We start from the raw sequence: 12,271 nt of genomic DNA, 5'->3' as shown, positions 1-12,271 counted from the left end.
GTCAGGCTGGTCTCAAACTCCTGACCTCAGGTGATCCACCTGCCTTGGCCTCCCAAAGTGCTGGGATTACAGGCGTGAGCCACTGCGCCCGGCCTGTTCCTAACTTCTTTCTCAAGTTCCTTGAGGGAAAGACCACAGTTTGGGATTCTCTGTCCTTGGCACCCAGGACAGCTCAGCAAATGCTCGGTAGCTGCCTGGCCACAGGGACTGGTAGTCCATTCATTCATTCAAGGCACCTTGAATGGTTAGGCTTTGTGTCCCCACCCAAATCTCATCTTGAGTTGTAACCCCCATAATGCCCACATATCAAGAAAGAGACCAGGTGAAGGTAACTGAATCATGGATGTGGTTTCCCCATGCTGTTCTCGTGATAATGAGTGGGTTCTCACGAGATCTTATGGTTTTACAAAGAGCTCTTCCCCCTTCGCTCAGCACTTCTCCTTCCTGTCACCTGTGAGGAAGATGCATTTTCTCCTTCCACCATGATTGTAAGTTTCCTGAGGCCTCCCCAACCATGCTGAACTGTGAGTCAACTAAACTTCTTTCCTTTATAAATTACCCAGTCTTAGGCAGTTCTTTGTAACAGTATGAAAACGGACTAACGCAGCACCCCTGCTTGCTGTTTATTAAGCACAAAGCAGTTATGCCATCATGTGAGATACACACAGAGGAAAAACCAGAGTATGTTTTTCCTTTTCTCTACTCACCACAACACAGAACACACCTGAGACCCTGGATGCATGTGGGTTTTTCCCCACACACCAAGCAAGTAATTCTGCAGTGAATTCTCCAGTGAACACCAGCTCCATGCTCTCTAATTCAATTCAATTCTTTCACTAGCTACCTGGAGACAGCATCATATCCCACAGGTTGAGGGCTCGTTCACACGAGGCTGCCCTCCCCCGCAAATTCAGACACCAGTCACAAGCATAGGTTGTGGCCTGTGCTTCTGGCTCACCACTATAAATCGGGGTTCCTACAACCCCCTTCTTGGGTTCCATTAGTTTGCTAGAGCAGCTCACAGACCCAGAAAAACACTCCACTTCTATTTACATATTTACTATCAAGGATATTACAATAAATACAGATGAAGAACTGGATGGAAGAGATGCACAGGGAGGGGCATGGGAGAAAGGGCAGGAGCTTCCATGCCCTCTCCAGATGTGGCACCCAGGAACCTCCATGTGTTCAGCTAGCCAGAAGTTACCAGAACTCAGTCATTTTAGGTTTTTTTTTTTTTTTTTTTTTTTTTTTTTTTTGGTTTTGTTTGTTTGTTTGTTCTTTGAGACAGAGTCTCACTCTTTCACCCAGGCTGGAGTGCAGTGCAGTTGCATGATCACAGCTCACTGCAGCCTCAACCTCTAGAGCTCAAGCGATCCTCCCACCTCAACCTTCCGAGTAGCTGGAACTACCAGCATGTGCCACCACACCTGGCTAACTTTTTTGTATTTTGTGTAGTGACAGGGTTTCACCATGTTGCCCAAGCTAGTCTCAAACTCTTAGGCTCAAGCGATCCACCCGCCTGGGCCTCCCAAAATGCTGGGATTACAGGCGTGAGCCATCATACCTGGCCTGTTTCAGGTTTCTGTAGAAGCACCATTACAGAGTTGTGATTGATTAAATCATCGACCATTGGTTTATTCGCTCTATTTTCAGGCTCTCTCCCTCCCTGGAGGCGGCATGGGGGTTGGGGTTGACAGCAACCCTCTGATCACATGGTTGGTTTCCCTGGCAACCACCCCCATCCTGAGGCTATCCAGGGGCCCACCAAGGGACAAAAGACACTCTCCTATCACCCAGGAAATTCCAAGGGATTTAGGAGCTCTGCGTCAGGACCAGGATCAAAGATTCTCCTAGCACCTCTATCACTCAGGAAATTACAAGGGTTTTAGAAGCTAAATGCTAGAGACTAGGGGCAGAGACCAACATGTACACTTCTTACTATTTCACATATCAGTTGGTTGGTTTTTTTAATAACAGTTTTACTGAGATATAATTAACACAGCATGCAATTTTTACCCATTTTAAAGTGAAAAATTCAGCGGTTTTCAGCATATTTACAGAGTTGTGCAACCATCACCACTATCTAATTTTAGAAAATTTTCATCACCCCAAAAGAAATTCCACACCCATTAACAACCATTCACCATTTCCTCCCAACCTCTCTATCTCCCAGCAACCACTAATGTACTTTCTGATCTACAGATGCTCCTATTCCAGACATTTCATATAAATGGAATCACACAATATTAGGTCCTTGGTGTCTGGCTTCTTCCACCCGGCATAAGGTTTTCGAGGCTCATCCATGCTGTAGCCTGGATCAGTACCTCATTCCTTTTTATGAACCGATTATATTCCATTATATGTATATATCACATGAAGCCACTGGTTTTAAATTATTTGTGGTCCAAAGGAAAGAGAGAGAACAAGGGAGAATGCTGGGAAGCAGGTATCATAGATTTGGTGGAAATTCTGACCCTGACTTTATGGCATTGTTCAAATCAATATAGAATTTTCTTTGGGTTCCCATTGGAGTCCTAACTCCAATAGTACTTTACACCACCACCAGGTTAAAAAATTGAATTCGGCCGGGCGCGGTGGATCATGCCCGTAATCCTAGCACTTTGGGAGGCTGAGGCGGATGGATTGCTTGAGGTCAGGAGTTTGAGACCAGCCTGGCTAACATGGAGAAACCCTGTCTCTACTAAAAATACACGTAGTGGCAGGCGCCTGTAATCCCAGCTACTCAGGAGGCTGAGGCGGGAGAATCGCTTGAACCCAGGAAGCGGAGGTTGTAGTGAGCCGAGATCGTGCCACTGCACTCCAGCCTGGGTAACAGAGCAAGATTTTGTCTCAAAAAAAATTGAAAAAATTGAATTCAGTATGAAGTGGCTCCTCACAGGTGAGTGAGTCACTAGAATATCAGAAACATTTTATTTGACCGTCCATCAGCTAACATTCACTGAGTCTTTCTGTACCAATCACTAAGTGCTTACACGTATCCTTTTACTTTCAATCCTCGCAACCCTATGAAGTCAGTACTGTCATGACGCCCACTCTACAGATGAGCAAGTAAAGGTAAAGAGGGATTAGATACCTTGTCCAAACACACAACCAGTAAGTGGCAGAGTCAGCATTTGAATCCGAAGCCATAATGTATAACCCCACTCTAGCTCCAGGGGTACCAATGTGTGATCCAGGCATGGGCTCCAGGGGTGTCCCAAGTCACCCATCTTGTCCATCGTGATTGGTTCAGCATGGGCACATGACCCAAGTCAGCCAATCACAGCCCTCTCCAAGACCATCCCAGGTCCCAGGGGAGCAAGGCCTGCTCTTTGCACAGAGATCGCTGGCTATAAGGGGAGGGCTCAGCCTAGGGCTGCAGGGGCCGGCCCCACCCCTGTAAGAGGAGAGATGGCCTCTGAAGGAAGCCAACACACAGGAAAGGAGCTGACTGAACTAGTAAGAGACAGATGAATCCCTAGATACAGAAGTCAACTCACAGTGAGACTTCCCAGTTAGAGGAAACTAGAATTCTCTTTTTTTCTTAAACAAATTTGAGTTAGATTTCTTTCAGCTACAACCAGAAGGTTTCCAAGTTCAATATTCTTTGTCAGGAAATGAATTCCCCAAATACCCACGTGCCCTCCATAACAAAAGGGCCCTATCAGTCCCTTTTACCTCGGGTTGGCTCCTTGATTCAGAGCTGTCGTGTCCAGTCACCGCCTTGCTGAGGGACTGGAGCTGTAGCCTGCTGTCGTCTCCCCCACATTTTGTGTGGCTAGCTCAGGGGTGGGGGTGAGACAGCCTGCCTTGGCTTGCCCCTTTTCTCTGCCTCCTTCCCCTGTAACATCACAGAGATGCCAGCGAATCCTGAAAAACTCTGCATCCTTCCTGCAGGGGCTCGGCTTACACATTCAGGCCTGCTGGGTGGGTTCCTTGGACTGGCTCCATTGGTTGGGAAAGATTTTTCCAAGGAATTCTTACAAAGCCAGTTATTATATCATAAGACGGATGAGGATGATGATGACCCACCGTAACTCATGGTGGTTTGCAGTTTCCAAAGACTCTCATTTGATCCTGATGATAGCCTGGTGAGGCAGGCAGGGCGGGGATTACCGTGGCCATTTTACACATGAGGAAATGGAGGCTCGGAAGTTAAATGGCTTCTCCAAGGTCACACAGTTTGGGAGTGGCACACCCAGAGACTGATTCAGTGTTCTAGATTTTTATTTCCCTTTCTCTTTGGCTATAAGCTCAGCCTCTTTCAATAGGTGTTCTCCCAACTTCCTCTTTCAATCTTTGGTCTCAAACCTTCCTTCCTGCTACTGGGGCCTCCTACTTGTGACCTTTCCTCACATTTCCCATTTCCACTGAAGCCGGGAGAACCGCTCCAGAGAACGGTCATTAAACAAAACATCCGAAGGGCTACTGGCAATTCTCCACTTTCTAATGACAGCCATTATTACCAGCAAATAATGGAAAACAAACACAGGACAGATGTGTCTCAAGTACCAGCCTGTGCTGGAATACAGGGCAAGCAAAAACTCTGCCTGCAGGAAATGCCTGCCTGAGTCCAGCTCAATGAATTGATTCTTTTTTTTTTTTTTTTTTTTGAGACAGAGTCTCTGTTGCCCAGGCTGGAGTGCAGTGGCGTGATCTCGGCTCTGGCTCACTGCAACTCCGCCTCCCAGGTTCAAGTGATTCACTTGCCTCAGCCTCCCAGGTAGCTGGGATTACAGGCACCGGCCATCACGCCCAGCTAATTTTTGTATTTTTAGTAGAGACAGGGCTTCGCCATATTGGCCAGGCCAGTCTCAAACTCCTGACCTCAGATGATCCGCCTGCCTCAGCCTCCCGAAGTGCTGGGATTACAGGCATGAGCCACCGTGCCCAGCCTCAATGAATTAATTCTGTACATGAGATACACAGGCATTCCTGCCCATCTACAATCCAGCTGCATGATGGGAACTCCACATCTTCTTCAAAAACCTGACGAGAACAAGAGACACTCAGGAGGTTTCACAGATGGAGAGAATATTTGAGATAACCCAGCAATCTTTCCATGTAAGAAAACTGAGACCACCCAAATGCTGCAAGAAGAGAAGGTAAATATTTTCCTTCCGTTGACTGGAAAACAGTAGTATGAATATTTAGGGTCCCAAAATAACCGTGACTACACTGTAAATGGCTCTGTTTTGCGTGAAAAAAGATAATGGCACATCCAAGCTTCCAGAAAATATTTTTTTTTACTTCTCCTTTGGATAAAAACTTCTCTTTTGGGTAAAGACTGTGCTAGGAACAATGAAGCCAAAACCAAGAAATATCGATTCCTATTTAGCCTCCAAAAGCTTTCTAATTAGTGCTTACAATATCCTTCGGTATAAATGAGAAAAGGAGAAAAACAGGACACTTCGCGAATGTGGGAGGCTGGGCACAGAGGGAAAGCAATTCCCAAGAGACTGGGTAGTGAGGGAAACCAATATTTCACCCCAAAATATGGCTCCCTCGTATAATAAGTATTTTGAACTAAAGGCCCTTAAAGATCAACAGATGCTGGAAAATGCTTGTCTCCTATCTACATAAAGACCACACAGACCCTCCAAGGAGAACTTTATCCTTATCCTCCCTGTTATCTCATTATCTATTGCAGAAAAGAAGACTGAAGCATCTGACCACACCTGAATGGACGTTTTTAAAGATGTCTGTTCCTAAACCAGGTGTGGTGGTTCACGCCTGTAATCCCAGCACTTTAAGGGGCCAAGACGGGCAGATCACAAGGTCAGGAGTTTGAGACCAGCCTGACCAATATGGTGAGACCTCGTCTCTACTAAAAATACAAAAATTAGCCTGGCGTGGTGGTGCGTGCCTGTAATCCCAGCTACTTAGGAAGTTGAAGCAGGAGAATTGTTTGAACCCAGGAGGTGGAGGGTGCAGTAAGCCAAGATCATGCCACTACACTGCAGCCTGGGTGACAGAGCGAGACTGTCTCAAAAAAAGAAAAAAAAAATCTGTCTCTTGTTCAATTCCAAAGAGAACCGGTACTGGTTAATCTCTGTTCCCTGATGCCTTCATTCTCCTTAGTAATCATTTACTGTTCCCTGTCTCCTGCCTCCCCTCTGAAAAGAGAAAATGTGACTGGTCACGGTGGCTCACACTTGTAATCCTAGTATTTCGGGTGTTTGAGGTGGGTGGATCACCTGAGGTCAGGAGTTCGAGACCAGCCTGGCCAACATGGCAAAACCCCATCTCTACTAAAAATACAAAAATTAGCCAGGCATGGTGGCAGGTGCCTATAATCCCAGCTACTTAGGAGGACTGAGGCAGGAGGATCACTTGAACCTGGGAGGCAGAGCTTGTAGTGAGCCGAGATCGTGCCACTGCACTCCAGCCTGGGCAACAGAGCAAGACTCCGTCTCAAAATAAAAAAAGAGGAAATGTAAGTATCTGGGCCCCACCAGGATACTTGGGTAATCAGTCTGTGATTCTCCCACATGCATGTTAACAAATGTGCATGCCCTTTCTCCTATTAATCTGCCTTTTGTGAGCTGATTTTTCAGCCAACATTCAGAAGGCAAAGGGGATGTTTTCCCTTGCTCCCTACAGTAGCTTTGAAGAGGGAATTCTATTTAGCCAAATCACCAGTGTTAAAAGGCTTCAATAGTTTCCTTCTTTATTATTCATTCATCCACTACCTCAGAAATGATATGCAGCAGCAAAAAGCCACTTTAGGTTTCTGGGGATTTTTAATGATGTACAGATTACTGAAGAGCAACTGAAAAATAAAAATAAAAACAAGCCAGGTGTAGTGGTTCACGCCTGTAATCCTAGCACTTTGGGAGGTGGGAGGATCGCCTGAGCCTAGGAGTTCGAGACCAGTCTCAGCAACATGGCAAAACCCTATCTCTACAAAATATCAAAAACAAAAAAACTCACCTGGCCATAAAAAAATGTCCAAAAGAGAAAAAAACTAATTAAAAATGGGCTGATAGGTATCAGAATGTACGTATCAGATATGTCTTCAGAAATGCTTCTGGAAAGTCAGTTGAGTTCCGAAACTCTGTGTCTAGTCAACCAGGGTAGAGGTCAGTGAGAAAGGAAAGCTTGTTTCCTCCCTCTGCCTTGGAAATCACATCAGCACTTAGGCATTTCTCTACCACGGTGAGCACCAATTTATCCCTCCGTGGTTTGGGATTGCCACTAATTCTGTCACTAATTACTATAGTTGAAGCAGTGATTAACATTTTGAAAAGGGAACAGCACTATGGATTTACTATTAGGAGGGCCCAAATTCTGATTACTCCAGGGATCTCCTGATTCTTGGATGATAAAGGAGCCCAGAGGGAGGGGGAGGTGAAGACGGAAGCCCGGAAGCCGGAAAGCCCGGAAGCCCGGAAGCCCGGCACGACACGAAGGGGCAGGGAGTGGACTGGGGGTCGAGGATCCAAGTCCTTAGCATCAACAGCTATGTCTTTGTGGGGCTGTAGGAACCATTCCAAGCGAAGTGTGGGCTCTGGGGCACATGAACTGAACCCACCCATAAATATTTGGAATGGGGGGTGCCATTTATATGAATCTCTAAAAGGGGGTGAAATATAAATTTCACAAATGAGTATGAGTTCTGAGCCTTATTTGGAGGAGTAGCCAATATGGCAAACGGCTGGATTTCTATTGCACTTGGATCACACTTTGAGACCCTCAATCCTGGAAACAGTTTGCGAAGGAGAGAGGGAGAGCACCCCTGCTGACATAGGTCCCTGGGACTCGAGCTGGCTTGAGAGCAGGGCTCAATGGGAAGGAGGCGAAGCGTCTCCTCCCCTGTGTCTGCTCTGAGCCAGTCATGCAGGGCCAGGTGCCTCCCAGGGATCAGATATCCTTCTGAGCTCTCCCAAGCAAAGCCAAAGCAGGTGCTCTCCTGGGAGCTGCCCATACCCCCTCCCCTCCCCCCCCATTTTCCTCTTCTCTCAGCTGGAAGCAGTTAGAGTCATGCCTCTGCCACAGAGCTCTCCTCATCCTGGAAAGGTTCCAATGCTCCTGGCTATAGGTGACATCCATGTCTGAGAAAAAGCAAGAGTTAACTATATATAAAGTTCTTTCTTCTCCGGCCAGAGACAAGAGAATACACCCAGGGTAGACCACAGTCTATTTACTCTGATGACCAGAATCTCTTCAGTAGTTCTTAAAAAGCTAAAAGTAGGTGCTAGTAATCAACACCTAAACAAAAGGGTGGAGGTGGAGTAGGCTTACATCAGAGATACACATGCTAATATGTGAGCATGAAGTAGACCCCACCCACGGCCACAGTGAACAGCACACGGCCTCTTTATCAGTGCCCAAATCTCATTCAGATGACTGCAGGCAGACAGCAGAGGTCTTTTCCTGCTGCAACCAGTCTACTCCCACTTGCCCATCTTTCAAGAACGTCAGCTGCAACAGCTGCAGCTTCCTGGCGTCCATTTTGCAGGCTGCATACAAGATGCCCCAAATCACTTGTTTAAATAAGAGCCTCCAGGGTGGGGAAGAAATCTCTGGGGTGTGTGAAGGCCTGTACTCATTGGGCGTGTACTCACAACCTGACTTCCTCCTGCTCTCCCTCCCTCTGCTGCCTAGAGCAGGTAAGCCCCACCCTAGAGCACAGAACACAGCTAACAGGGGATTCCTGTGAGGGCGCCACGCTGGAGCAAGCACAGCATTCACCTCCACAAACTAGTAACTGCAGGTCCACCAGGGAGAACAGCTTCCACTGAACAGGCCAGACTGGAGCCTCCCAGTCTCCACTCAGCCAGGTGCAGTGGCTGATGCCACTCCTCTGGGGAGGAGAAACAGACAATCTTCAGGGAGCCCTCCCCCAGCACCCCACTGCAGGCTATGAGCCACAGGATGCAGAATGAAAGGATAAAATTTTTCTTTCAATTCTACCTCCCCTTTGTATTTCTTTGTTTTGGGGGCTGCCTCAATTCTGTATCTGTGAAATCTGTTCAAAGGGGGACTGGAATCCCTGCCTCTAAGTCTGAGACCCACCTGTCCATTAGGATTGCTATTATCTGGGGTAAGAAGAGAGGGAAGCTTTGATTCCCTGATGGAGAGATTTCCCTAAAATGAACCCTTCATTTGTTCTGGAGTTCTTCATGTTCTGAAGACATAAAAGCAACCCACACAGCATCTGCAAGACCCATAAACACTATACTTTCTAAAGTATCACAAGCCACTAGACAGTAAAGTCAATGAGAGCAGGTCAGCCTTGTCCAACCATGGTATCCCCAGTGCCTGGCATATGGTAGATACTCAGTAGACACATATTGGATGGATGGATGGGTGGATGGATGGATGGATGGATGGATGGATGGATGGATGGGAGAGCAGACTGACGGAATGGTGAATGAATGAATGAGCAAATGTATGAACAAATGAAGTTCGAAGGAAGATTTCACAGAACATTTAGCCCTCAGGGTTCAATCTCTGGGTGAGAGACTTACCAGAGCCATCGGGAATGGATCTTACGAATGTTGGCAACATCTTGACTGTGGCTGTTGGATTAAAATCCCGGGAGAGGCCATTCTTCATTTCCTTCTTGAAGCGAGTCATGATATCTATGAGAGTTTCATCGGACAGCCGCATGGCATAGAGATACTTGTCAATCTGGAGGAGAATGAGAAGGAAGGAGAGTGAGGTCGAGGGGGAGGACAGGGCAGGGTGAGGCACCCACCCACTGAGACAGCCAGCTCCCACAGGCACAGGAACACGCACGCTGGCACATTGCATGGTGGAAGGTCATTCAACTGCCATCAACCATGTCACCTAGAGCAGGTTTGCAAATGCTCTGAGCCCTAGTTCCTGGCCTGTAAAATGAACCCAATATCTCTAAGATCCTTTCCAAACCTCAAATATGACATGGAAGCTGCTCTTCAACCCCCAAGTACTTGATGGAGGCAGGTTTCCTCCAGTATCAGGAACACCTCAAGCCTCCTTCCCTCAATGAGAACTGGCTGGCTCACTCTCGCTGGGATGGGAATGACAGAGAGGCTATGAACAAGGGCTCTGGAGCCAGCCAACTAGGTTCAATGCTAGCCCCACAGCTTAATAGCTGTGTGAATTTCAGTTTCCTCAACTGAAAAACTGAGATGATAGATAGGACCTAACATATAGGATAAGTTCAAATGAGTAAGAAGCACTTGGAACACTGTAAGTGCTCAATAAACATCAGTTATTATTATTAATATGAGACAGTAGTACTGGTAGGTATCCATAGGCAAGACTTCTAGAAAGGTAGAAATGGCGGCCAAAGGGCTAGGACTCTTCTGAGAACACATGGTGGCAGGCCCAGAGTGCAGAAACCTTAAATCCAGCCTCAATGTATGGAGCCAGCCCCTGGGCTCCCATACACATGTGCTAGGCCTGTGAGCCAGGCCATGGGCCCTGTACCTCCGAGTCAGGCTACTTCCATCCTTCACCAGGCCTGACCCAACCTGTTCCTCTTCCTGGGTTACCCGTTCTCCTCAAGCTGCCCAGCTCCTAACCTCAGGCACCCTGGGTTGTCACTGGCTATCACTAGTTGTTCATCCTTCATGGTATCTTCGCATTTATTCTCCCAAAAAGTATTCACTGGGCACCAGCATTGGGCTAGACACCTGTCCTGATGGCACTGTCCCTGTGGAGTTCACCGAGGAAGGTCCTTGTGTTTCACCATCCACTCTTTCTGCTGCTCTGTGTGCCTGGATTGCTGATGATCATCCACTGTAACAGTCTGTCTTCAGTCTCTCCCTTCCAACCCATCTTCTACACACTGTAGCATTAGCCTCTTAAAGTGCAGTCTAATCAAGTCATGCCTCTGCCCAAAGCCTGGCAATGCCTCCTCAATGCCAAGGTACCTACCCTCTGCAGGTGTGGCTCTGTGCTCTCTGAACTCCGGCCAAACCACCTCTACCATTCCTGGTAGGTGCTCCAGGCTCTCCTCCTTCTGCTGTCACCTCTACCTGAAATGCCCTTCCTTTTCTTCCCAGCTCACCTAACCTTCAAAGTTCAAATCAGCTGTCACTTCCTCCTGAAGATGTCCAAGTCCTTCATGCTGGATATCACCCCTCTTTCAGCACTGACCCGGAGGCAGGGTCTGGCCTGGATCTCTGCTTTCCATGCGTGTCACCTTGACCTCCCCAGTGCCTCACATGGAGCCTTGCACACAGAAGGCTTCCAGTGGATAGGGAGACAGATTTACAGCCCCACAAGGCTGAAAATACCTTAACAGTGGTGTTTTTGTTTGTTTGTTTGTTTTTCGGGTTTTTTTGTTTTTTTTTTTTTTGACATAGTCTCTCTCTGTCACCCAGGCTGGAATGCAGTGGCGCAATCTTGGCTCACTGTAACCTCCACCTCCCGGGTTGAAGTGATTCTCCTGCCTCAGCCTCCTGAGTGGCTGGGATTACAGGCGTGCTAATTTTTGTATTTTTAGTAGAGACAGGGTTTCACCATGTTGGTCAGGCTGGTCTCAAACTCCTGACCTGAAGTGATCCACCCATCTAGGCCTCCCAAAGTGTCTGCCAACACTCTCTGCGCCCAAGGATGATCCTTGCCCCAACTCCTAACCACTAGCCCTACCACCTTTTTCCCTTTACAATAAAGCAGCTCAAAGACGGGCAATCAGAAACCACCAAGAGCCAGAATAGAAATTGCCAGAAGAGGCCGGACATGGAGGCTGACACCTGTAATCCCAGAACTTTGCAGGGCCAAGGCAGGAGGATCATTTGAGCCCAGGAGTTTGAGACTAGCCTGGGCAACAACCCCATCTCTACAAAAAATAAAAATTAGCCCAGCGTGGTGATGCACACCTGTAGTCTCAGCTATTCAGGAGGCTGAGGCAAGAGGATCACTTGGGCCCAAGAGGTTGAGGCTGCACTGAGCCATGATTGCACCACTGCACTCCAGCCTAAGTGACAGAGTGAGACTGTCTCTAAAAAAAAAAAAAATTAACAATTGGCCAGGAGCAGTGGCTCACGCCTGTAATCCCAACACTTTGGGAGGCTAAGGCAGGCAGATTGCTTGAGGCCAGGAGTTCGAGACTAGCCTGGGCAACATGGCGAAATCTCATCACTAACAAAATACAAAAATTAGCCAGGTGTGGTGATACGCCCCTGTAGTCCCAGCTACTCAGGAGACTGAGGCAGGAGGATTGCTTGAGCTGGGGAAGCAGAGGTTGCAGGGCGCTATGATCGTGCCACTGCACCCCAGCTTGGGTGACAAAGTGAGATCCAGTATCAAAAATATATATATATATATATAA

The 12,271-nt window shown here is 47.5% G+C and overlaps 1 protein-coding gene across 4 annotated transcripts in view; it reads right to left on the bottom strand.

Moving 5' to 3' along the window:
- Positions 1–12,271, bottom strand: part of HK1 (hexokinase 1) — a 143,632-nt gene that overhangs the window by 50,342 nt on the left and 81,019 nt on the right. For all 4 annotated transcript variants that reach the window (XM_011991023.1, XM_011991024.1, XM_011991025.1 and 1 more), the window contains one exon: positions 9,477–9,639. In XM_011991023.1, the coding sequence (XP_011846413.1) occupies positions 9,477–9,639 (163 nt within the window). The remainder of the gene's footprint in view (positions 1–9,476; positions 9,640–12,271) is intronic.

The sequence above is a fragment of the Mandrillus leucophaeus genome, unplaced genomic scaffold, assembly GCF_000951045.1.
Source record: "Mandrillus leucophaeus isolate KB7577 unplaced genomic scaffold, Mleu.le_1.0 Scaffold39, whole genome shotgun sequence".
Classification (NCBI taxonomy): Eukaryota; Metazoa; Chordata; class Mammalia; order Primates; family Cercopithecidae; genus Mandrillus; species Mandrillus leucophaeus.
Note: the sequence above shows the minus strand (reverse complement) of the source record. Positions and strands in the feature narration are given on the sequence as shown.